Consider the following 27,954-nt stretch of genomic DNA (forward strand, 5'->3'; position numbering starts at 1 on the left):
TACTTCAAAATGTTACCAAAGTATAATTTTCTAATTCACTGTCTTTACTTTCATCTAAGCTATTCATAGCTAGCCATGTAGTGATTTTACTAAGCTGGTAAGCCTGATTCTTGGCTTATATATTTGTGAAAATATATAAATTACTTTTATTATAAAGGTAAGTATTTAACTTTTATTGTTTTTTGGGGTTCTTATACGTACTATAAAGCACATGTATGAAAGAAATTACTTATGAAAAGCACATAACCAAGTGTAGGAGTATGGTAAGAGGTTGATGTATCTATGTAGCTGTTGAGTTTAAAAAAAATTAATTAAAAGAAAATGTTTATTAATGAGCAAGAAATTTTAATTTACTAATTAATAAATCCAAGGAACATTTAGGAAAAGAAACTTTAGTATGGAGTAAATTAATTCTATATTTTTATAAATTTCTCATATGAAATCAACTTAACTTAGTATTTAACTTAGTATGATATGAAATCAACTTAACTTACTAAGAAAAACTTAAAACTAAGAATTTTTTTGTTACTTAGAAGATCTTTTCATAACTGCATAATAATTCAGAAAGATCTAAAGGCATTTCTCTTTGTATTTAAAAATATATTATTTTGAGTAAAATACAATAACAATTTTGTTAACAATACAATTTTGTTAACTGATAAGACAATCACAAATCAACCCAACAAAAGCAGGTGTATGCAACTAAATTATTTTAATTGCACAAAGTTCTACAATGGGTAAACAGTATGACATTTCAAACAAATGTACAATGAATGTGGAGTAATTTGAGATGACATTTACCAACCATTTCTTAGGTTATAAATATAAGACATAAATACAGATACATATTCAAAATAGACAGAAAAAGAGGACCATATTTTAACAAACATGTAAACAACAAAATATATGGTTACATGTTACACCAGTGTATACAATGGTCAGTTACAGTTTGTTTCTAATATATTTTTCATCATTACCTAAATACAAGTTTTCCTGAGTTGAACAAACCATCAATAACTTCTATGATAATTACAGGTTAAAATGACAGTTAGAAAAATTAAGGCAACTAATAGAAAAATTAATGGTAGAAAAAGTAACACATTTAAATTGGAAATATTTCAATATAAGTACTTCCATTATAAATTTAATTAAGATGATAACTAACTTTATATAATAATTTGGATAGATTAAATTAGTTAAGATAATTTATCATTTTATAATTTGAATATAAATTAAAATTGATTTATCAATAAAATAATCAGTGTAATTTTCACAACTAACTGTCGTAGATTGTAAAATCATCCTATCACAAAAGGGCATCAACAATTTGAACCATCATAAATCCAAAAGGTTAGTTCAGCCTCTGAGCTACATAATAACATTAAAAATATGTGTTTGGATTTTATAAAAAATCCAAACACATCTTTTTTCTTTTGAAAAAAATCAAGAAATGAACTGAAATCTTAATTATTTGTACAGACCGGATTATATGGAACATAAAAAGTTTGAAATATGCATGAAAAATGCTAAAAAAATATTCATGTCAAATATGAAAAAATGACAAAATATGCAACTGTAAATAATAAAAAAAATAGTAATTTTTATTTTCTTTATTTAAAAATCAGCATATAGTTTGTAAGTAGTTGAATAACTTATCGATAAATTCGATAATTAATAATTATTTAACATTTTATTACTTTTGTAAACATAAACCATCAGGTACTGTTCCAAATGCTCTGTAGTAAGATTGTGTCTTTGATCAGTCAAAATATTTTTATAGGTGGAAAAGGATCGCTCCACATCCACTGAGGTAACTTGGCAGTATTTGAATTTGGGAGAGATGTTAGCACTTATTGTTTCTGGCAAAAGTTCACCTGTCCCATTAATAAAACTATCAATTTGACACAAAGTTTTAAAGTGTTTTCAAATTTTTCTTTAAGATTACACGGGAATACCTCTGCAATGCGAAGTTCATTTGGCGGATTTTATTCATTAACTGAATAGATTCAGTCAATGCCAAACCTTGAGTTTCAAACTTTTTAATACTCGTAGGTATGTGGGAAAAATGAGTGCTAATCACAGCTACAATATTTTTATACTGGAATCGTTAAATGCTTTCATGGACTGACAAACTGCCATAGCCTCTGCAGTATTGAAGTTGTTTACTACAACTTTGATGGCCACAAAATGTTCATTGTAAAACATTACAGCTTCAATTTACGTTCCCCATCAAGTTACTTCTGGTTCGGGAGGTAAAGGCACATTTGACAGTTTTCCTTTACAGGCCTTATTGCGAGCAGGTGCCTTAAGAAACACTTTCTTTATTGATGAAACCAATTTATTTACATTCTCAAACATGGATCATACTTCTTCAGTGAGTTAATGTACTCTGTGAGCAAAGCACATCACATGAATCAAATTCAGATAAAATACTTGGAGAGCTTTGGCGGCCTTGATCTTATAGGGATCAGCATATGAGAGAAATATAAACACTCTTTCATCTGCAGAAGATTCAGGAAATATTTTTTTAATACCCTCATTCACAAATCTGGCAATCGTAGAATGATTTTCTTTTCAAGGTGTTTGCAGGCCACCAAATAGGAAGAAGGGGGCTCTAGTTTTAATGCACCAACAATTAAATTGGCAATGTAACAGCCACAACTGTCGGTAGTTTCGTCAGCTGAAATCCAAACAATGCTATCCTTGAGTTCATTGCGTATTTCTTCCAGAACATGCAGGCAAATTGTTGGTATACAATTTTTACGCAATGTTAACTCATCTGGTATATTTTGATTCAAGCAATATTTTCACAGAAAATCCTTGAAGGTAGAATTTATAAGTTTGTGAAGAGGAATACCATTTGTAGGCAATGCTTCATATAAATCCATGCTAAAGTGGTTTTGTTTTTTATCTTTGGAAATGAAATCACTGCTACTTGCCGCTGTTACAAGTTGTTATCATGAGCCTTTCTTTTGCAATCCTGTGATATGAAGACTTGTCTTGACATGCTGGACTATTTGAACATTTTTTGTGCACAAAATATTTTTCTCACAAACTTGACAATATAAAACATTTCTGTTGTATGTAAATATTCCAGGATAGTCAGCTATCCACAAAGAGACACTTTTTTTTTCAGGAGGCATGGTACACATTAAACTTTACACAAACAAATAAAAAACTAAACTTATGCAATGAATGCATATAAATGTATGCAGCTGATGATGTGAATCAAGTTCGTGAAAGGCTTCTGTTTGTGTAATGACATAAGGTAAGTCATTGTATTTTAATTATTCTGTACTTGGGTTGATCTATTAAATATAAATTAATATATATACATTTATGTTTTAATGTTTAAGAGTAACTTGTAAACTGATTATTTTACTATAATTAATTTTAATTTAAAGATCTATTATTTTGTTATATATGAATACTTCAAGTTAAAACATCTAAATAAATAAAATAAATATTTTAACTTATATTTTAAGTTACGAGGGTTATTTTTTTTTCAAGGTCCGATCGGTCATGAAATTAAAACCACAGTGAAAATAAAAAATTTTTTATTTGTAACAAGTACTTACATAATTACACTATTTCTTTACATAGTTGCCACTCCGATTTCGACATTTGTCGTAGCGTGGTACCACTTTCCAATACCCTCGTCATAGAACGGAGACGCCTGTGTTTTCAGCCATGTTTCTATGCTGGTCTGCAGCTCGATGTCTGTGCCAAAATGTTGTCCTCCTAGCCAGCGTCTCATGTGAGCAAAGAGGTGAAAATCGGATGGAGCCAAGTCCGGGCTGTATGGTGGGTGATCAAACACTTCCCAATGAAAACGCTGCAGGGGCTTCTTTGTTACAGCTGCAGTGTGCAGCCGAGTATTGTCATGGAGAAAGAGAATGCCTGATGACAATATTCCTCTCTGTTCATTCAGAATTGCCCTTCATAGACGTTGAAGAGTCACGTAGTATGAGGCTGCAGTGATGATAGTGTCACGTTCCATGAATTCCAACAAGAGAACTCTGTTCTGGTCCCGGAACACAGTACACACTTTCTGTTGGAGAAGGTTCGCTTCAACTTCTTTGGTTTACTGGGAGAATGAGAATGCATCCACTGTTTGGATTGTTCTTTTGTTTCTTCAGTTTCAAAATGGACCCATGTCTCGTCCCCTGTGACAATTTTGTTCAAAAAATTTTCTCCTTCATTGTGGTAATGTTAGAGAAACATTAGGGAGGCGTCCATTCTCATTGTTTTGTGATGGTCAAACAGCATCTTGGGAACCCAACTCGCACACAGTTTGCGGTACTGAAGTCTCTCACTCACAATGGTGTAGACAGCTGACCTTGAAATTTCAGGAAACGAATCACTCAATACAGAAATTGCGAACCAATAATTTTCCCGAATTGCCTCATCCTGCAGCAAAGTGCATAAAGTTCATGCACCATTGTTGCACTTTGCTGTCACTCATTGAAGTTTCACCGTACACATTACTTATTTGTCGATGAATTTCAGCTGCATTACACCCCTCAGCATGAAGTAATCAAATTACTGCACGCACTTCACACTTGGCGGGAGATGCTATTGTTGAAGATGTTTACGTGCTAGCTGCATGTTCAGAACTAAACGAAGTGACGTGGCATGATTGAAGGCCATACTAGAGACGCTGCGCAACACATATGCGCAAAGGTTCATCTGATTTTTGCGCGGGCTTTTATTTCGTGACTGATCGGACCTTGAAAAAAAAATAATCCTCGTAATACTAATTATTTAATTAATATTTTAAGTTAGATTGTAATTTGTTCAAATTATTGACATTCTTCAGTACGTATATTTAATTATAATTATGTATCTAACTAAATGGATCATTTCATAGATTCATTATAATAATAATCACTACAAATTACAAGTAATGTAATGAAAAATACTTACTTTGACAAGGCATAGCTACAGTTATATCAATATTTAATTTCAATTTAGCATCATAATCTGTATCCGGAGCAAATTTGAAGATAAATCTACTATCGAAGTAATAACTGATTTCTGATATTAAAAGCCAGGTAATAAGAACTAATGTGATGACTGTAACTAAAAAACAAAATCATACAGAAAAAAATTAGAAAGTTTTGCATCCACAAAATGAGGATAAAAATAAGCTAATGACTTCTGAAATAAAATTTTTATTTTTTAATGTTTATTATGAAGTTAATGCTTGTGCTTAATTTACATTGCAAAACTGTATTTAAATATTTATAGAAAATATTATAATTGGATTCAATTTCCTGGTTGGTTTTGGCATTTTTTTCATTATTCACAATATTTATGTACAAAAAATATATATATATAATTGTAATATCTACATATCATTGTAATATCTACAAAGTGTATATATATATATAAAACAATCAACAGAAAAAAATTTAACGTATATTCAACAGTCTTGAAGAAAAGAGAAAAATTGCTGGGCTGAATTAAACGCATGATTGGATTACTATATTTTATTAATGTATTTAATAAACATTATTAGTAAAATATTTTACTATATATATATATGTATAGGTATTAGTTATTTTAATATTTTTAAAAGTTGATATAAGTAAATTCAGTATGTATTTTAGAATGTAGGTGTTTTATTTATTTTTTAAAATAACTAATTGTGCTTTAACATTTTTTAATAATGATAATTACAATGTCTGATTCAATTATTTTAGAAAAGAGAACAGTAGAATCATTCATTTATAACCAACTTCTACAATTCGTTTTTAAAAGCAAAAAAAATACTTGCTTTATTAAATACTATAAGATTCTTAACCTATCATTCCAGAAGACGTAGTATACTGTGAATTCTGCTAAATATATTGGCACCGTGAAGTAAATATGAAAACATGTTTGTTAAGATTTTTGTATAATTCACAGAACTAATAGTACTGTAGTATGATAATACAAAGATCTTACAATGTTTGAGAAATGTTCTTTGACCTTGAAAACCTGAAGCTTTATCTCCTTCTACAACCGTTATAAAGACCAAATTTAGTGCCAGATTATTTCCTGATTTCAAAACAGACATCAAGTGAGCTCATTTCACAACAGATGATGAAGGAAAGCAAGCAACAGGTATGAAAACTTAGAATGTAGGAAAATATGTAGATAAGTACCTGATTTTTTTACGACCAAGCAAGTGCGTTATCTTTCAGTCTACCATCGCATTTTCTGAGAATTTTATAGTAACTAATTTTTTTAACAGTCATTTAACTGATCTGCTACACTACTCTATTTCTTCTTATTCTACATTAATGTTTAAATATTAATATTTTCTTTGCACCTAAGAAGCTGAATTATCTGCTTTATACAAGGACTTCCATGGCAATTTTTTCCCTCTATCCTTATATTACCAAATTAACTTAACCTTGTTACTTTATGTAAAATTAACCAAATATATATAAAAACATTTATTTTAATAACCTTATGTTTGTTCACTGCTTCTAAAATTTCATTAATCTTTAATAAAAAAAACTGTTAAGATTAAATTTGAGAGGCTTTTTAATAATAAAAATCTGAAACACAATATATTGCAGGGCTCTTATTTTTAGATCTTACTTTTCTTATTCTACTCATGGAATCTATAAGCACACTGTTTCAAATTGGGAAGCATTATTCATCACAATTCTTTGAATAAAGCTGAATTTATATTTTTCCGTTAGTTATGATTTTTTTCAAAGATATGACTCTCTTATGACTTGTGATGAATTCAGTATAATTTCTATGCAATTAGTAAAATATTACTGAAGTTATGATCAGGTTTCTTATTGATCATTTCATAGCAGATGTGATGTGGAAGATATTATAACATTGCCAGAATCCTTTTGCATATAAAAATAGATTCCTAGCAGGTAAAAATGTTGGTTGCCAAAAACAATCTGGTAATATGTCACTGTGAATCATATGATTTTTTATTTTTCTCTCTTGTACTGTTGCTTCAGATTTTAATTTTAATTCCAGTAAATTTATTGTACCTTCTTTGTAAAATTCATTCAAAAAAATTATATATAATTGACTGAAATTATATGATCTTGCCTTAGTAGGTGATCTGATCCTAGTTCAAATTATCAATATTATTTCTCAAAATTTCAATCCTTTGTTCATTAAAGATTGTCATTTTATTCCATTCCAGACTATCAAATGCCTTAATAATATCTACAAATCTCATAGAACTAGTTTTGTTTTTCAGTCTGCATTTACAGATTAATTTGGAAACTGAAATTGCTTCTTATATATTCATGCTACTTTGAAACTTCCTGGTCTTCATCTGACACAATCTCCACCTCTCATTTTAGGTTCTATTCTAGTAAATAACTTGGATTTGTTAGAGTCAAAGTGGCAGTGGAGTGGTTCATAGACATTTTTACTACTTTCTATGGTAATATAAATACAATATTACTTATTGTTTGATGACAGTTCTATTAAATAAATTTTATATACTAATTTTTAGACCCTGTCCAATCATACTTTAAGGATTATAGAAATTTGAAATGTAAATTATGTACCAGGATTAATCTCATTTCAATCTTTCAGATCTATAACTACAATTACCACATCTCCTTTTACCTCATCAATAACATATTTTTGGTGCGATCTGGGCTTTTTATTATTTTATTGGTTACTCGGTTTAATTATCTGATTTGGAAGCTACGCATCGGTAGATGAAATTTATCTGGAGTCTTTTTTAAAGATGAATGATTTTTGAAGACAGATAACTTTTTATTAAGTTTTTTTTTGTTTATGCGACTGTATTGCAATTGGTAATAAGGTGTAAAATTGTCTGACTGCCACTGTTACGTGTTAGTGGATACATTAATATTCAGCTGATTATGAACTGGGGTGGTTGTTATCAGTATCGGTAAGGGTTATCGGGTTATCATTATCAGTAGTGATGACATTGTGGAATAAATAATTAATTTTATTCACTAGCAAGATATAGGATGTTTTGATTCATTCTGTGTATTTACATACAGGAGTTTGATAATTATCATTATTAAAATACAAACACTACAGAATAGATAAAGGGGATTTCCCATCATTATGGAGGGAGAGCCGGAGAAGGCAGCAGTAGTTCTTCTTGAGCCTACAACTTCCAAACGGGAGGACATGGAGGTGGTGCCTGGCCAGGTTGTTACTGGTGCACCACCTGCTAACATATTGGCAGGGGGCTTACCTCCAAGACTGACGGAGACTAGCAAAGGTGTGAAGAGGATCAAGATGAGGCAATCGTCTACTGAGGAGACGAATATGTCCCTCTCGACTTAAGGGATGTGGTTAGACTGCTGAAGCAGCTGGCCAAGGAACTTAAGAAGAACATGGATAAGAATGTCAAACTCAGTATTAAAGAGCTGGAGGGGATCTTAGAATTGCTGTCAAGGACTTACTCCTGTTAAAGCCCATCAGGGCTAGGAATGGGGGGGTGACCGCAGAATCATCACAAGGTGAGTGTCTTCCCCCACAGGAGTTGGGATGCTGTCGACTTATGACGAATGGTCGATTCCCTTTCTACCCCACTGAGGAGGAACAATACTATCGAGACGGCCACCCAGACTGTTGTTACTACTGGGTGTCCCATTTTGAATGGCTTGAAGAATGGAGTCCTGGGAGAGAACATAGCAGAATTCATTAAGAAAAAATGGCTGGTGAAGGCGTACCAAAATACATACACCAGGCAGCCAGAGAGGAAGGACTGTGCGACGAGCATCGCGACAATGCTCGTCACACAGTCATTATCAATGAGTGCGACAGTCATTGATAATAGAAAGACAGATGAAGAAAAGCTTCTTGAAGCAATTGGAATGAGACACCACATGTGGCTTGGTTATTGAACGTCTAGAGGATCCAGGTGGGCAACGTATTTATGACCGCTACATAGGCAAAACTTGTTGGGGTGGGGATTGAAGAGCAGGCTCCGATAAGAAAGGCATTCCACATAGCTTATGTGAATTCTTGAGATGGCAACAACCTTGCCCAGGCGTTGCTTGACATCTTCAGTAAAATAAGAAGAAATAATGATGGTAAAATAGGATCAATGTGGGTGGAAATTTATGGCAAGAGGTGTGCTACCTACACTTGTAAAATTGTAGAGTATGAAGGGAGGATGACTGGGCAGAATTAGTATCTGGCCATACCAGGCAATAGATCCCCCTCAGTCTAGTGGAGCAAGTCTCAAGATCAGCTTACTTATCAAACAGAGACACTAGTATTGAAGACCACAGCTTCATATGCTGATCTCCTGAAAACTGTCAGGACTGGGGTTATGGTCCCTGATAAAGCAGAAATACTCTCCATTTGAAAATTAGGGGAATGAATGGAGATCAAAGTAAAAGAAGATAAAAATAACACTGGAGCATTTAAACAGGCAGTTACTACCGCCTTAAAAGAAGTATCAGTATACACAAGGGCTAAAACAGCAGCACTCCATATTCAGGATCTTGAATGCAACACAAGAACGGAAGACATAGATAAAAAACTTGGAGAGACTGCTGGTATGAACTTGCTGGAAAATGTGTGGTACACATCAGAACAGGCTACGCAGTGACACTAAGGTAGTCATATTCAGATTGCCTGCAGCACTGGCTGCCACCATTGCGCAGAAGGGCTGCGTACAAATTGGCATGCTCTTGTGTCATATTGATACAACAGAGCAGCCCCTGAAGTGTTTCAGATGTTTTGAGGCTGGCCACACAGCAAGAGGTTGCTGCAGCGATGAAAGGTTTGAAGCATGTTTTAATTGTGGAGGTGAGGGCCACTGGGTGGCAGACTGTAGGGAGGCGTCCAGATGTCTGTCCTGTGGCATTGAGGGGACTGCACAGGCTCTACAGTATGTCCAAAAGGAGCTGGAATGGAGATTGCCGCTGAGCACTGGCTACAGTAAAGAACGAAATTAACTTAAATAATGCAGCACTGGCACATGACTTATTGGCCAGATATGCCTCGGAAATGAGCATGGATATTGTGCTCGTCTCCAAGCCATATGTAATTTGCTCCTGACTGGGATGGCATCTGTCAAGAGGTGGAGGTGCTGCCATCTGGACATGCAGGTCTTTACCCATCAGAGAAGTTTGCCTAGGAAGAACTTACGTTAGGGCGAGAGTCGGAAAAAGATTTTCTGTTAGTCTTGCAATACATCGCCGAATATTCTAATCAAGAGGTTTGAGAAGGAGTTGGCTGATGTGGCGAGGGATCTCCTCATGCATCACCCTGCACTAATCGCGAGAGATTTCAATGCGTGGTCCATGCATTCAGGATCTGTTAGGACTGACAGTCGTGGAAGAACATTAATAGAAACAACTGTGGCGTTGGACCTTATGTGTCTGAATACTGGAGATGTTTTTACATTCACGCGAGGTGCAACAGGATCTATTGTTGACATAATGTTTGTGACTTCACAGCTGGCCACGTATATTGGTAATTAGCAGGTGTGGGAGGGCTTCTCTGGTAGTGACCATCAGTGGTCATTACGACAATAATGGAGGAAGAATCTGGTGGAGAAAGCCCTTCAACATTCATTGGTTGGAGCACCAAAAAGCTGGATCCTGGTGCTTTTACACAGGTGCTTGACTTCAGAAGAGTAAGCAAAGGACACACAGCAGAGGAGAAGGTATCTCGTTTACTGAATTCAATTGAAGCAGCTTGTGCCAGTCTACTGCGAAGGTATTCCAGAAAGGAGCAGCCGCTAGTATACTGGGGGATAGTATACCGCTAGTATACCTGAAATCACAGAAAAGAAGAAGGCCTGCCATAGGGCTAGGAGACGCATGACCCTGCCCTTAGAGATATCCTTACAGATAGATATTGTGAATGTAAGAAGGATTTTGTTAGATGCACCTGAGAAGCTAAGAATAGGTCTTGGAAGAAACTAATTTTGGAAATGGATCAATGGGGCAAGCCTTACAGCATACTGGTAAGGAGGGCCTTAAGGCCTAGAGTCCCTGTAACTCAGGATGTCCATGAGATTTGCAATATAATAGACAGGCTCTTTCCTGAAGGAGAAAAGCTTAGGATTGATGAGAGGAGTGAACAAGAAAGCCCTCCTCCTTTCACTTTAACTGAACTTTTGGAGGCAGCAACACGATTACCTCTAACTAAGACACTGGGTTCGGACTGGCTGTGAATTAGGTGATCAAGGTGACGGTTTGGGATGAGATGGAGGTTTTTCTTGAGGTTTATAACAGTTGCCTCATGGAAGGTGTATTCCCCGAGATATGGAAGCGCCAGCAGGTGGTGCTTGTCATGAAACCTGGGAAAGATCTGGTACTCCCTTTTTCTTACTGGCCGTTGGTGATGATAGATGTGCTGGGCAAGATACAGGAGCATATGCTCCAACACAGAATATCTCAGCCAGTCGAGGAGTGGGTGGGGGGGCGGACTCTCTGCTAGTCAGTACGGCTTTCGTGGAGAAGGTCCGTCCTTGATGCTGTTGTGGTGGGTGCATTTAATTGCATTTCTCACGTCACCATAATGCAGGCCTTGAAGGAACATGAAGTGCCTTTGCATTTGCGATGAATGGCTCATTCCTACTTATTGGGGTGCAGGCTAGAGTGTTGGGTATCAGGAGAAACAGTTCTGCAGAAGAGTGCCTCAGGGGTCGATACTTGGACCAACTCTCTGGAATCTGAGTTATAATGGTGTTTTTCGAGTTGCCCTTTCACAGGAATATTAATGATGTTTGGTTATGCTGACAACCTCGCTCGCTTTGGTCGTCAAGGTGATTACAAAGAGAGGTCATTGACAAAATAAGTTTGGCATACACAATTGGATGGCAGGGGTGGGACTTACACCAGCTTCAAATAAGATGGAGGTGGTAGCGATCTTCGAGGCTAAGAAGAGACCGATCCTCAAAGTAACATTAGAGGATAGGAGAATAGGGTCAAGGCTGACAATAAAGCACCCTGGCATATGGATAGATACAAGGTTAAGATTTAGCACACAAGCAGGAGTGGCAGCTAATAAGGCTGAGAGGACTGCAAGATTAATAGCCGTCCTCCTACCTAATGCTGGTGGATCGACTATACATCAGAGCAATGCTGCATGGGGCGGAGCTTTGGGCTGATGTAACGAGATTTGCAAAATATCATGGAAGCCTAGAGTTGGTTCATAAACGATGTTGTCTGCAAATCATAGCAGTGTATAGAACGTTCTCTAAGGAGGCAGCTGAAGTCCTGGTGGGTGCAATGCTGATCGATTTAGTTATTTTGCAGAAAAGGAGGCTCTGGGAGCAGAGCCCCAGACAATAAGAGACAAAAAGCGCATAAAATCCCACCTAACAGAAAAATTAATGAAGACTTGGCAGGAACGGTGGGATCGAGCCACTAAAGGTTGGTTGACCCATCACCTTATAAGCGACATCGGGAGTTGGTATAGCAGGACCCATGGCTTGCTGGGATACAGTAAAACACAGTTCCTGGGTCATGGTGGTTTAGGGCATATCTGTATAAATATGGCCTGACCATGTGGATCGCTGCCCTGACTGTGATGAGGAAGAGACTTCTGACCACGTGTATTTCTCTTGCCTGCGCTTTGATGAAGTATGCAGAGAGATGTTAAATAAGTTAGTTAAAATCTTGGAAGATATGTTCCATCCAGAGGACCCACATAAGCATAATGCTAAAAGGAGTTAAAGAATGGAAAGCGGTTGAGAGCTATGTTAAGAAGATGATGGATAAGCTTCATATTTATTTAGCGTCCCACCAGGAAATTAGATGTCTGAGGGTGCCAGGGTGGATAGGTCCGCGGCTGAGCGCTTAGTGGGTTCCCGAGCACATGGAGGTCGCCTCTGCACAATGAGGCAGTGGGCACTCCGCATTTCGATGGCTGGTGGTGTGACACTCCTTTACCAGACATAATGCTCTCCATGAGCAGTCCCAGGAAGGGTAGGGAAAAAAAGATAACCTTTTTCCAACCATATAATCATAAGTGTCAAATCTTAAATCTCTAAACAGAAGATTCATTTATGATCTTGTACATTCTCATGATCTATGTACATTCTCACCGCATTGCAAGTTACTAAGTACAATGATTATTATAATTTAGTTGTCTTAACTATTCTTTAATATCTATTTAAAGTGAAATGTCATTAATTGTCTCATCTCAAAAGGCTTTTAATAATATCAATTGATAACTGTTACTGCCATCTTGTCATTTGTGTAGTTATGAGAATGGCTCCTGCTTCAATGTTTACTGAATTTTTCATAATAAATAGTGTTCATTTTGATATAAAACTTTTAACATTTTACTACAATTAATTAACTTCATTGATTACACTTCTCTATTCTTCATTTATTTATCATTAGTAATTTCAACACAAAATTGTTACAAAAAAAATATTTTAAAAACCAAACTAACTAATTCATTTTTACAATTCTGACTGTCTTAGTGTAAGTTCAGGCAATGTTGGAAATAGAAACAAGGAGTACAAAATGATGGATAAACAGAGAGAAACTTATGCAAAAATGCCGAATATGATCAATCTATCTGAGAATTTGTAAAGTAATCAAACTGGTGCTCTACCTATTTACTATGTAAAAATTAATTGCTGATTTAAAATTGGAATGGTGCACTTACAGAGTATATGCAGTATATTTTATCTCAAGCCAACTTTTTAACAGATGCATAAGAGACACTATTATAACATTTCTATTTTTGAATATCTGTTAAAGAGTATAATTTTGTTTGTTCTTTTGCTAGCTTGAACTATATTTAACAAAGTATCATTTTCACATGAACTGTAAGGTTATTTTGTATGCAAAGAAAAGTATAATAAATGAAATGTTAACATAAGAGGGTAGTTGAGCTCTTATTCAGGGAAAAAATTAGTTTGATTCTATGTTTCGGATACATAATAATTAGATTGTATGTTTTGACGAAAAGAATAACAAATACTTCAACTAAATAAAAATTTTAAGTCAAACTGATAGACTTACATGTTCCTCCAACACGTGATGTTTCAACAAATGATTCTGGAAGTTTTGGGAAAGTATCCAGTTCACGGACAGCTTCAGTGAGTTTGTTTTTCCTGCTTCTCAACATGATTTCTGTCTCATTTTATTATAGATATTATCTACTGAAAAGGAATTCACATTATTATTAAGAATAATAATAAGTAAAATGGGTTCTTTTACGGAATCTGACAGATTCCGTAAAATTTAAAAAATTTTTTTAAAGTAGACTTATGTAATTTTCATTTTTTTTTTTTTTAAAAACTTTACCATTTGCAGAGGAATTACAAATATAATTTAACCAAACTAATCCTATGCTCGCTTCGCTCACTAGTCAAGGTTAGCGCATAGGTTAAGTTTGGTTAATTATATTTATAATTATATGCAGTAATGCTTATATTGGACCTCTCTCAGGTAAATTTATAAATTTAACAAGATTAGCTGTCATATTCTGAAAACGTATTGTGCAGATTGTTGGGTAATTTCTGATTACTGAAATATTTTATTAATTTTTTTTTGTATTTAAAAATTTAAGTATTTTAATGTTCTATGTCTATGTGTTAAACGAACACCATTATTTATGATTAGTAACACCTTTTACAGTCAAAATAAACTTAGTGAAATTTTACTCAAGTAGGATGATGTTTTCAATAATGCCTAGCTGTAACCACATTTATTATGTTTTTTTCTAAAATTAAGAAACATTTATAATAAACTGTCATCATTATTTAATTAAACTTAACAATTATAATTAAACATACAGAAAAATTATATTTAAGAACTTTCTTGGGTTTTAAAGGCAGGAATGTAACTGTAATCTGGTCCTTTAACTGAAAAAATTGTATTTAAGTTTACGTGACTATTACTTAAATATAATGAATATAATTAAAATTAATAATGATTACTTAAAAAGCACAAAAATATGAAATTTTTTTATATAATCTTACATATAAATTGTTTTTTCCTTACAAATTCACATATTGCATACACTGCTAATTATTATAACAAATACTATCATTACAGTTTGTTCAAATTACAACTGACTAATATTGTTACAGTATGAAAAGCTGTAATATTAATACTTAAGTGATGATGTATCATGCTTGAGATCAAACAAAAATCTTAAGTACTGTCAAAAAACTACTTTCACAAAACAGAGTTAATTTGTTGCATAAAGATAGTATTATTACTTCAATATTATACTCATTTTCTTTTACTTTGAAGCATAATTTTTATAGATTTAAAATTTTCTGTTTCTCCCTGTGAAACTTTTCCTTCACTACATTACAGATAGTGGGAGTTTCACAGAATGGTATACAATAATGTTATTGATTAATGCTTGTTAGGTCCTTCTTATAATTTAAAATTACATAAAACTACATAATAGATAAAAACATACAAATTTACCACAAAATTAAATGATATAACTACCATTCTGTAGTACTTTAGAAAGTAATCTCGTTTATACGAGGATGATAAATAAAATGTAAGTATTTCAAATAATAATATTCATCAGTTAAATAATAATATTCATAGTAATGTAAGAAAAAAGCCCAATTCGGTATAATCAAATATACGTGTCGGGCAACGCACCTAAAATGTTGTAATGTTAATTTTTAAACACACAAAAAATAAAGTAATATAAACTTTCAATTTTATCCAGTTAAACAATCACTTCTGTATCAAACAAACAGCATACTAAAGTAGTAATGGTAAAACTTAATACTTTATAGGTTATGGAACACGTCATACCTTATAAACAAACAAGGCAACGCGTCAAAAGATCAGATGATAAAAAAAGTTTTCAGAATAATCAGCTGGTAGCCGAACAGCTGACAGTTGCTGACCTTTCGGTTGAAAATGGAGGTACAGTGATACTGCATGAATTGTGGTTGTGCGGTGTTATGATATTTAATGTGCGATCTGCTGCAGTGACAGCAATTGCACTAACGCACTATTTTGAGTTAATTTCTCTTTCTTCATTTATCTTGTTTTTTTCCAAAATTTTTTGGTTTTGAAATGTCTTTCTTATAAAATATTAACTGGTGTATTAGAACGCCTGGAGGACGTTTGCCTGTCGTCTACTTTCACTTTTCAACATATTGTGAATAATTTAAAATTAAAATAAAATAAAAAATAGAAAATGGGTGATAGAGACAAAATAATTAAAGTTGGATCTCGAAAGAGCGAGGTAAGTGACACTTTGTGCTTGTTTATTTTTAGACCGCGTTTTATTTTATGTAGATTATGTAACTGCAACATTTATAATTAATCTTGAAACTTCAAAAATGAAAGTTTTAGGATATTGTTACGTATTTTGAAAATGCTCTTTAGATCCCATTAAAAAATTTGTCTTGTTCTTGTTTCTGTTATGTAGTGTGTTTATATTTTTACATATGAATATTTATTTTGCTACGGACGAAAGTAATTTGTGAAAATTATGGTGGTTATGTGTAAAATTAATTTGTTAGGTTTTTTGAGATTATGTTCCACAGCTAGTTAATTATAGTTAGTAGTAATTTGGTTCTAGTATATAAAATCAACAGTTTCTGGTGTATGAAGGTCAGATGCAAGTCATAAGTTATGAATTTGTTTTTTTGTTTAATGTTAATGTTTTGAAATATTCATTTTAATATTCTTATTTATTTTAATTGATTCCAAAAAATTATTGTCATTAACTATATGAAATGAAATACTTTATGAACTGAGCATAACAGTTCAATCAGTAAGATCAATCAGTTTATTAATATAAATTATTTTGACCTTAGTTTAGATGAAGTGCAAAAATTAATTGGGCAGTACTCAATAAAAGAAAAGAAATATTCATTTTTATTTTTGTAATTTCAGAAATTCTTTTATTTGATAAAGATGAAATAAATAAAATGATAAGTGAAAAATCAGATTCTTTTCAAGAATTGAACTTAGCCTCGTTCAGATAATATTTGTTTTGTAGCCAATTTTTTTTTTTCAGTTTGGCAACTATTGAATTTGATATGTATTTTTCTATTATATCTACTAATTAAGATCAGTTCTTTTTAAACTAGTTATCTTTATTGTTGCTTTTCTGATTAACATTTATTTTATAAGTTGGCATTTCAATATCCATGATAAAGAGTATTGTAATAAAATTGCATTAACATTTTAAAAAAACTAACTTCAGTACACATTATGTGTACTGTTTCTGTATCTATTCATATGTTGGTAATGTATGCGTAAATCAGAGGTACAGTTTAATTTTATTGTTTCAACTTATATTTTATAGGGTGCTTCATCATGTTTGAATTTACAGATTCTAAAATTCAGAAAAATATCTGTCTAGATTCTAAATATGAAAGATGTAGTGATATAATTTTGTTTTTTTTTTTGTTTGTGATTACTTTTGGTTTCTTGTTTCTATTGTCTCAAAATTATTATATCTGTGAAAATGTGTATGGTTATAGTAAAAGGAGTAAGAACAGTAACAATCTTGAAATAAAATAATTTAAAGTTTTTATCAGAAGCAAGTGCTGAATTAATATAAGAATTATTTTCAAGTAAATATAAAATTAATTCTAAATTCCAAATAAATTGTTGTGACGAAAGTGCTGTAAAAAGCCATATGTACAACCAAGTATGAGTTTAGAGTGAAAACTGGAATTGAAATATTCTCATCTTCAACCATTTGCCAATGGATATTGTAGTTTTTCCTCAGTAGATATTGTAGTCTCTTTTACTTTCTACTATCGATATATATATATATAGTGCACAAATGTGGACCATTGGTCAGAGCAAGATTCAAAATGGAAATGAAGTTCTTCAGAATTATTATATGAAGAACTGGAGTACAAGGAATGAAGAAATAGTATGCTATAGTGGAAAGTATGGAAAAGATAAATTTTTTCATTGCATATTGAGCAGAACTGATGGTGGTTATCTGGGCTTGTTAAGTGGATTTGTAAAAGAGTAGTGAGAAGATTGTTAGATTATGAAAATGGAAAAATTAACCCTGTAAGGTCCTTTGGAAACAGAAGTTTCAATAATTTGAATGAGAATTTGTTTAATAATTATACAATTTTTAAAACTTTTTAAACAGAAGTTGAAAGTTCAGACCTTTGCTTGAGCTAACTTTTACTTATTGTAAGCTTTTTCCGATACTGAGTGTTGTGATGCTTTTGTGTGATACTAATGTTTGAATCATGTTGTGAAAAGTGTTGCTGTTTGTAGTGCATTTGAAAATTGTGTATCACTTAAATTATGTTTATTTGTTAGAATATTGTTTTTGTATATTTTGAGTTGCTCAAGTGTATAAAATTTCCTTTGTTTTTTATATGTGAGTTTTTCCTATTTTTTGTTTCTGTTTGTTGGGTTGTGGGTTGTTTCAATGAGGTGTTTTGCGAAAGTAGAATCAGTAGTGAAATGACAAAAAATTTTGGATTGTGAAGAGCTGTGCTGCCTTTATCTAAAGAATGTACTGAAACTTCGCCTAACATCTTTAAATTTCAGTGATCCAAGAAGTGATTTATTAAACTTGGCTTTGTTTGTTGGCCTTATATTCTTATTTTATGTCCTTTGATTTTTTAGGATGAGGCTTATTCAGATGTTGCAGAATCATCAAGTTGTATAAGGGATAAGGGATGTAGTTTTCCACTTTACTCAGGACCTTAATGTACATGGTTATTCAAAAAGAAGAAGCATATTTTAAATATTTATTTGTAATGAATGACAATAGACAGAGACACATATGATACATCACTGAATAGAAGAAACTTCAAAGTTTTATTTTATGCATTCAACATGAGCACCATTTGTTATGTGTCAAACATTGAATCGATAGTCCATTTTTTGCCACACACGAATTAACTAACTGGTCCCTGGTTACTGAATTCATTGCTATAACAATTCGATTTCACAGATCTTGAAGAGCAGCAGGCATACACGGTGTTTTCTACGTACCCCACAGATAAAAATTGCAGGAGTTAAGATTTGGTGATCTTGGAGGTCACTAAAGATGAACAAGATCATTTTGCCCATCTTTTCCAATCCATCGTCCTGGAATTGTGTTAATTGTGCCTTTTTTCATGATCGACAGTATGCAGTGCTTGAACTAACTGCAACTTACACAGCTTTTATGCAAACTGTTTTAAGTGTATGCCATTCGTTGATTGTGGAATTCCAAATTCTCTTCTTCTTCTGAAGGGCTACCGTCGAAAGCAGTTTGGATATGCTCAACATTTTCATCTGATGTGCAAAGACAACCAGTGCTTTTCTCTTTGCATATGCAACCATCTTCTACGAATTTCTTGTACCAGTTGTAAATGTGATTATGACAAACTGCCTCTTTGTTGAACTAACAATGAAATGCACGCTGCACTGAAACAGTGGATTCACTCTGCACTCTGCAGCATTCAAAACAACTTTTCCTGTGGCATCACCATAATCTCATAAACAAATCATAGCGCCACTGTAAGCATTGAATGGAACTAGTACTTAAAACTTTGAACGTTCCTCTATTCAGTGATGTGTCATATGTGTATCTATTGTAGTTCATTAGAAATAAATATTTAAAATCTGCTCCTTCTTTTTGAATAACCCAATATATTATTTTATTAAATTTACTCCCAGAATGCAAATTTTCTTTCTTTGATGATATTTATTTTTCTTAGTGTTACTAGGTCTAGTAGTACAGTATTAATCTGTCATATTACGTAGAACTTATTGTAATTAGCATCTCCCATGGAAGGTGGGGTAAATTGTTACTATTTTTCACCTGAAAGTTCTGTGACATGTGGAATGTCATAATAGCATTCTGGAAATTGAACGGTGTGAAGTAAGGTAAAATGTCTGCATTATATTTAATGAACTGATTCCTACAGATCAACAAAATTAAATAATGTAAACAACAACAATATGAAACAACAAAGTTCAACTGCAAGCTGATGGCTAATAACCATAGCTGAAAAAATTAACAATTTAATAAGCTCATAATTTGTAATTGTTATAATTAAACTGAAAAGATAAGAAATTACTTATTGTCTAAACTGTATTATGTCCATAAAGATCTAGTATGTAAAGAAAACATAATAAATTTCTTGGAATCTACATATTATATAAGTGGCCGCACTAAGCAATAAATATACAATTTATCTTATCTGGGTTTACTTATTGCAATAGTGTGAGGTTATCTTTTCTTTGAAACATGAACTTCTGAAAATGGTTATAATTTATTAATAAATGTTATTGAAGATGTATAAAGTACATCTTTATGTATTGAAAAAGTCCTATAAATTTTTATAGGACTTTTTAGCCGATTATTTTTATTACAAAATAATTTATTTTTCTTTTTGAAATTATGTTATCTTATCAAAGTTTAATTCTTTAACTGGAGTATTTTATTTTACTTTTTTATTTTATTAATAGATGACCAAGTTAGAAAGTTATTTAATCGTAAAGGGCTTTTCTTTCAATTAAACTTAGTAGATTTAGGTTAGTTTTTTGTTCAGTGTTTCTTAACATGGGGGTCACATTAATATGAAAGGGGGGTTGTGAAGTAAGCATGCAGCTTTACACTTAAACAATATTGAAATCATTTTATGAGAAAATAAATCATTTATTATTAACATTTTACTTACATTTGTAAATACACATGTAAAGAAAATAAATTAATGAGATGGTTGCATTTGTTTTCATGTAAATGTTTCTTCATATGTGTATCAGTGTTAGAAACATACACAAACACAAATTAATTTCAAGTAATAGAAGGCGATTCCTATATTTAGTTTTATGCACAACCATAGACAAAGAACCTTTTTCACAGAGATAAGATGTGACGAAAGGCATTAATATTTTCAGCTGGAGAATATAGTCTCCTATATGGTAGTTGACACCCGACAGCGGAGACAAGTTGAAGGCCTAGTTATCCACATCATTGCAAAAAAAGGAGGAGGATTACAGACTCTGGTCTGCAGAGGTGTTAGGGAATACCTGACTGAGAACGTGAGGAGTGTCAATTTGAAGGGAAAGACATGACAACCCACTATATAGATACCTGCAATCTGGAATAGAAAGTGAGGATTGCTCTGATCCGAAGTAGGGGTCCCAGGAACGGCATAGATGGACCGGGCTTCCCCTCAAAGGGCTAGATAAGAGGGAGCTATTACAGTGGTGGATGTTCTGTCATGCTAGACTTACAGCCAGTAGCGGGGAGGCCCGTTAGAGTCGGAGGGACATACCTTGGGATTGAGTATTAGTTGCTTGAATGTGGATCTTTCCCAGGAGGTAGAAGAATGAAAAAACACTTATTTCGATGAGCTGTTCATGAATCTCAACTGGTAACTTAATAGCTGCAGCGATGTTTTCATTAAATGGATTCAGTACCCATCTCTCAAAACACTTATTTCGATGAGCTGTTCATGAATCTCAACTGGTAACTTAATAGCTGCAGCGATGTTTTCATTAAATGGATTCAGTACCCATCTCTTCGAGAAATCATTTTTATCTTTTGGGAAATTCTCTGCCAACTGAATTTTTAGCCCGTGCAAATCCATCTTCATGCTATCCAAGCTATGGTAACTAATAGAGTTCATCCAAATTTTTTCCAGTATAGTCGGAAGTGAGTGGAAACATAAAAATTTTTCAAGGCGAATAATCCAGATATAAAGTTTCTTAATGAAAGCTTGAACTTTGCCTATCATTAATAAAATGTTTTTATCATGTCCTTGTAAATTCATATTCAAGTCGTTGAAATAAGAAAATACATCATTTAAGTAAGCCAACTACAACATATACTCATTGTTCTGTAAAAATATTGAGAATGGCATTTATTTATCCTGGAATATTATTAATTCATCTCGCAGTTCTAATAACCGGGTTAACACTCTCCCCCGCGATAACCATCTGATTTTTGTATGCAAAAGAAGAAATTTTTTCCCTACATTTCATCGCGTAGTTTAGCAAACAGCCGATTCGGTAATGGTCGACTTTTTATAAAATTAACCATTTTTACATCTTTACAAAGAATCTTTTTAAAATTTTCGTGGCGTGAGCATGTGTGAAAGAAGCTGTGCGTTCATTTCGTCTTTGGTATAAGACGATCATTTAATTTTTTCTATTCTTTCCTGTTATTTCCCATTTGGCACCATCAATACATACTGCAACATGTTTTGTCCAATCAATGTCATAGTTTTTAGTAGCTTCATAAAAAACATCAAAAATACATTTTCCTGTTGCACGATCAGGTATTGATTTGCTACATAACATATTTTTTTTGATTGATCTGTTCCTATCGCATTCATATCTTAACAAAACATGAGAAGTGAGAAATGTTTGTCACATTTATTGATTCATCAAATTGAATACTAAAAAATTCACTTGAACTTGCTTGCTGAATTATCTGATCGCGAACATCGGTAGTCATGTTATCAATTCCGTCTTGATACCGAGTCGTTAGAAAGCGGGATTTTTTCCGGTTCTTCACGCTTATCAAAACATTGATCATTTCAATTTCAGCATGCAAAATGAGGTTTTCTGCGATTGTATGGGGTTTAGACATCTTAGCTACTCGTAATGTTACGAGATAAGATTCTTCAAGTGTACTTTTATCAGTATGGCTTAATTTACAAATAGAAGATTGTTGATTTTTTAAAGTATGTAATTTTCTTTTGTAAAATTCCAATTGTTTGCTTTTATGATCCGAAGTTTAGATCCCAAGTGTCGAATTAATTTTTTGATGGCTTCTTGCTTTCATCGGAGAGGACTTGAAATGAAACAAAGCACTGTACCTTTCCATTCAGTGAGGTAAAACCATAATTTAAATAACTGTCATTATTCAATGTTGTCTTTTTACCAATTGATTCACTGGTTCTAGATGGTTGACTTCGTTTTTTTTACAAATTATCCATTTTTGCTTAAGAATCTAATCGAGAAAAAACAAGTTACACCGTTTGACCACACACAAAAAACTAAAATCTCAATTATTATTTTTAATGAAACTACACTTTTAAAAACTTAAATAAAGGTACCAGACGCAGGCTTCGCATTCGAAACTAAACTGCTATTCTAGAACGGAACGGAACGCAAGGATAGCGGGAGTTTATTATCTTTCTACTAATCGCAGAGTCTGAACGAATGTCCCTTGCTGCTGTGTCTTTGATTTATCGGGCGGGCCGTTATTTATTTAGTGGAGGTTATAGATTTTTGTGTTTTGTTAATGAATGGAGTTGTTTGCATTCCGGTCCTTTAGACCAATGGGAAATAATTGACTGGGCTGATAGTGGGATACTAGGCGCAAGTGAGCTTCGTACTCCTGGCGTGATTCCTCTTCAGTCCGTCCCCTAAAGCTAAATAGCTTTAACTAGGTTTCATTGGGTTGGTGTTGGGGGGTTGGGAATTATTCATTATATACATTTTTTTTCTTTTTGGGGGTCATGGAGCTAAAAAGGTTGAGAATCTCTGGTTTAGTTTATTTACGTTTTTGGTATTGTGTTTAACAACAGTGATGATTTATTTAATTTCGTCTTGAAAACTAAATTTTATTAATTTTTTTCAAAGTTAGTAAGCTATTTTCTTCCTTATTTTAGGATAATTGTTTATATTTATTTATTTTCTTGAATAATCACTTTTATTGTATTTATGTAGCCATTATTTTCTAGTAGTCTATACAATCTTGAGATGATGTAATAGTCTCTTAATGATTGTAAAAGCTAAGAATTAGCATTATGAGTTTGAGTGGTTTGTAGCATTTTAGTGTTCACACACAGACACACACACACACACACACACACACACAGTGTATGTGTGTATATATATATATATATATATATATATATATATATACACAGAGAGAGAGAGAGAGAGAGAGGTATATACACACACAATACTACTAACATACTGGAAAACCATTTAAGCTGTTATTTATGATATTACAAATTTTTAAACTGTAAAAAAATCTCTCATTTGATAATTAAAAAAATTGAAGAAAAATGATGTAATACAATTATAATAAACCTCTGTTAAATGAAAAACTTTCTCTTGCTCACTATCTTAATAAGAATTATCCATTTCCTAAGTAGGTGAAAGTGAAAATTTTATATTCCTCAAATTATACTTAAAAACTGTGCATAGCAAACTACTAAGAACCTCTTAAATTGTTAATAAAAATTAAACCTTTTGTAATAAATATAATCTTTGAGGCTTTAATTTCTTGAGTTATTTGAAATATGGTGTGGGTTTTTCCTGAAGGGGAAATCTAAAGTAAGCTGCGTTGTAAAGATTTTAATTAATCATTGCAAACTAAAATATGTAAGGTAGGGCTTGAAAATTCTACGTATTGAACATTTAGCCAGTATTTTGACTAATAAACTAAAAGAGATTTAACTTCACATGCTTATCTGTAGAGTTGAATTATATTAGTAGATCATATACTGAAACTTTTCTATGCAGTTGTGTTTCATTTAAGCTCTTGATCCATATCGGACATACCTACAAAAATATTTTTTAACTATAATCAACATCTCTCTGAGAGGGTTTCTTAATTAAAAAAAAAAAAAATTATGACAGATTTCCAAATCTACTGAAATCCATTATTTCAGAGGCTGACAACTACCTCCCCTCTAGTCAGGTGTAGGTTGTTGGATGATTTGTTTGAGGGTGTACCAACAAGGAAACCTAAGAAGGCTTAACTTTCTTGACGATTAGTGGGCACAAATGCTCTTTAAATGTTTGGTATTGTTTATTCATCCCTTTTTTAGTAATATCTAAGTTTTTAAATATATTTTTTTTTTCAGCTGGCATTGATTCAAACAAATCATGTAATTGGCAGGTTAAAAGAATTATATCCTGAAAGAGAGTTTGAGATTGGTAAGTATTTTTTAATGATTTCATTTTAATAAAAAGTATTGAACATTTTATTTTTTTATTACGAACTTAATTGCATCTTTGATTGTTTGTAATTGCTCACTTATTTCACGCATTCTGAATTGCAGTCAATAAAATTCCAAGATACCGTCTAGAAAGATTATTTTTTCCTTATAACTGTTAAAAATAATTAATTTTGATTACCTCAATTTTCACTTCTTGAATGATTTAGTTATGTATTTCTTTAACTTTCTTGTATCATTTTAACCAGTTTTGTAAAGCACGGTACACTAAACAACTGATAAAATATAGTAACATTTTCAAATTATTAATAACAGTTCCTTTGAAATTATTTGTCCATAGGACTGTTTGGAGCTAATCAGCTGTTTCTTTTTTATTGGTGTTACTATTGGCACCATTATTTACTTAAGCTAACCTTTTTTGACAAGCATCATTAACAACAGTGCCACTACCAATTTCTCTGAAGAAAGTGGTAATAAGTATCTCTGAAGATTCTTTAGATGAACAACTTCTATGTAATTGGAAGCGAGTTATTTGTAATTTCTAATAAACTTTACATGTGTTTGTGTTAGCGATGTACCCTTTTTGTGTTAAAGATTGCCCATAAATGTTTAATTTGTAGTTACACTCAGAAGTTTTTTAATGAATTGACATTTTGAATCTGCCAGAAAGTCTGATTCAGTTTTGAAGATTTCCATAAAAAATTGAATTATTTATTCCTAATGTAATTTTTTTCGGATTTCTGATTGTAATGCTTAAAATCCATGATGAAACCAAAATTTAAAGCCTGAATCTCATCTTAAAAATTGGATTCATGATTTGATTTTTGTAGTTTGTACATCTTGTGTAACTTGATCTTGTTAATCATTGTGCATTATCCGGCTATTATATGATATAATAAATAAAGCTATTATATATTAAATAAATTATCGATTTTAACCACGTTTTTTATACTTCGAATTTGAGATAACGATGTGTTCCATACAATTAACAACAAAAAGTTGTTTGATAACAAATGTTCTAATATATTTATTTTTTGAATTTGTTATCGAAGTCTCATACCCGTTCTGTAAGCGTTATATATTTTAAGAATGCAAAACAAAATTAAATTCAATTTACTAAGCTAATTTGTAAAAAAAATTTATAAAAATTTACTAAGTAATTTATATACAATTAAATTCGTTCCGGAAGGATATACGAATTTGTTCCAACAATGTTATCCTGGTTTTAATAAGGAGTTAAGGAAAATCTGAACGAAAATATTAGTGTATTTTTCATTAATATTCTGTGAATTAGTGTGGAATACTGAGAAAAATGACACGTATTTCTTTTTAAGTTTTTAGAAGCGACAGACTGCTTACCAGAGCATAGCAAAGGGCGATTGAAAGTTCGATTCTGTTACTGCTTGTACCCACTCATAGATGCCTTTTTCGTTCTACTGCTCGGCAAAATGTAATAATGTTATTATTATACAATCAGTTAATTAACAAATTGGTAAATCATGAAATTATTTTTAAATAAGCTTCAGTAAAGTATTTATGGAATGTTTAAATTACTTGGGTATTATTTCATTATGAATGGAAGTAAATTTTCCAATCTATCTAAAAATATTTTAATCACTTTTGTTTATTTTTTTCTTTGCGTTATTAACGTTCACAAATTTCAGTACGTGTCTGTACGACAAAATAATAGAAAAAAACTCTTGCCTCATTGCATAAGCGCGAATAAAAAATACACAAAGTCTGACTTGACGTTAAATTGAGTGTAACTCAAGAAGTGTCAAAGTTAAATTGGGTGTAACTACGGTACGACTTAACCAATCTTCATCAAATTTTAATATGTATAACTTCAGGCACGTTACTGCAGCGTATCTAAATTTAAATGAAATTGACCTTGCAGTTTTGTTAATTTTCGACGCATAAATTTTATACATAGGTTTTATATATATATATATATATATATATATATATATATATATATATATATAAAGAAATTACTTTTTAAGTGAATAATTTTTTTCGTACTCATATCTCAAAATGTAAAGAAAAGTCAATTTCACTTCACAATCCCACCATGTGACGAAGTAATACCGTACTTTTCTTCGAATTTTGATAAAAAAAAAAAAAAAAAAACATTAAATAAGTAAAACAACTGTAGTATTGTGGAAAAAATTAACAATGTATCGTCTACAATATGTAAAACATAGTATGGGTAACGAAAGAAAGCATCAGATTTTGAGCTATTATAACTTTGTAATTAATAATCGCAGTGGAAGAAACTTGCTTGTTCTGTTTTACGTTTAGTTATTAAGAACTCTTTTACCTAGAAATATGACAGTAGTAAGTTAGAAGTGCGTCATCTGCTTTACGAGTTCCGTAACTTCAATAAAATAGTTCTCTTAACTTTATGCCATTTGCGCGTTGTAATTTTTACAACACAGTCTAAAATTTATGAATTTGTACTATGAAATTATTTTTATTTCACTTTAGCTTTATTTTTATTTTTTAATGTGTTTTTTTAATTTTTGTAACTTTTGTAAACCAATCTACATTATTACGTTTAAAAAACTTGTCAAATTACAACTAAACTTTGAAATGATAAATTACTGTTAAAGAAGTTATAAGATAAAAATTTATGTATTTTAAAGTATCTTGCAAAACGGTAAATTAAAAAAAAAATAAATAATTACGTAAATTAATTTTGTTTAGATACATAATTAATTTTCTTCAGCACACTTCAAACACAAAAGTTGTTTACTTCCGTGTTGTTTGCAGGCAATTTGTTATATTTTTCACACCTCATTGAAGCAGAAGAATATTTTTTCCTCCCACACATAAAGCACGTGCCTCGTTTTTTTGGAGGATAGTTTTCAGCATATGTATCTTCTTCGTTTACTGAAACTGACTTCTAATGATAATTTTGTAAGAACGCCGTTACATCCGAAGGCAGTCATAAAGTTTGTGACCTGGAAATTATATGTTTTTTTGTGAGTGCGATTGAGAGTATTTTCAGAATATTAATTCTACGTTGTTGTTTTTCTTTTGCAATCATGGTCTATAGTACGCGGGAATTGATTGCAGCAATATTCATGATTACGTAAAATGTAGTAAGAGGCCATCTTTTTGTTTTG

General features: G+C 32.2%; 2 protein-coding genes across 7 annotated transcripts in view; one reads left to right on the forward strand and one right to left on the reverse strand.

Annotated features, from left to right (window-relative positions):
* LOC142319573 (endoplasmic reticulum-Golgi intermediate compartment protein 2) overlaps positions 1 to 15,728 on the reverse strand; it is a 43,030-nt gene extending 27,302 nt beyond the window's left edge. For 2 of the 5 annotated variants that reach the window (XM_075357017.1, XM_075357021.1), the window contains exons 1-3: positions 15,567 to 15,728; positions 13,959 to 14,095; positions 4,927 to 5,082 (exon numbers count right to left, since the gene is read on the reverse strand). In XM_075357017.1, coding sequence (XP_075213132.1) covers positions 4,927 to 5,082; positions 13,959 to 14,064 — 262 coding nt within the window. In that variant the 5' untranslated portion in view covers positions 14,065 to 14,095; positions 15,567 to 15,728. Of the gene's footprint in view, positions 1 to 4,926; positions 5,083 to 13,958; positions 14,099 to 15,380; positions 15,514 to 15,566 lie in introns of those variants that run through there. The other 3 variants (XM_075357019.1, XM_075357020.1, XM_075357018.1) reach the window with 3 other exon arrangements.
* Positions 15,729 to 15,810: 82 nt separating this feature from the next.
* Positions 15,811 to 27,954, forward strand: part of Hmbs (porphobilinogen deaminase-like protein l(3)02640) — a 56,284-nt gene continuing 44,140 nt past the window's right edge. Inside the window, exons 1-3 of one of the 2 annotated variants that reach the window (XM_075357024.1) lie at positions 15,811 to 16,164; positions 24,734 to 24,806; positions 26,161 to 26,276. In XM_075357024.1, the coding sequence (XP_075213139.1) occupies positions 26,246 to 26,276 (31 nt within the window). In that variant the 5' untranslated portion in view covers positions 15,811 to 16,164; positions 24,734 to 24,806; positions 26,161 to 26,245. The remainder of the gene's footprint in view (positions 16,165 to 24,733; positions 24,807 to 26,160; positions 26,277 to 27,954) is intronic. The other variant, XM_075357022.1, reaches the window with a different exon arrangement.

Source organism: Lycorma delicatula, chromosome 2, assembly GCF_047948215.1.
Source record: "Lycorma delicatula isolate Av1 chromosome 2, ASM4794821v1, whole genome shotgun sequence".
Taxonomy (NCBI): Eukaryota; Metazoa; Arthropoda; class Insecta; order Hemiptera; family Fulgoridae; genus Lycorma; species Lycorma delicatula.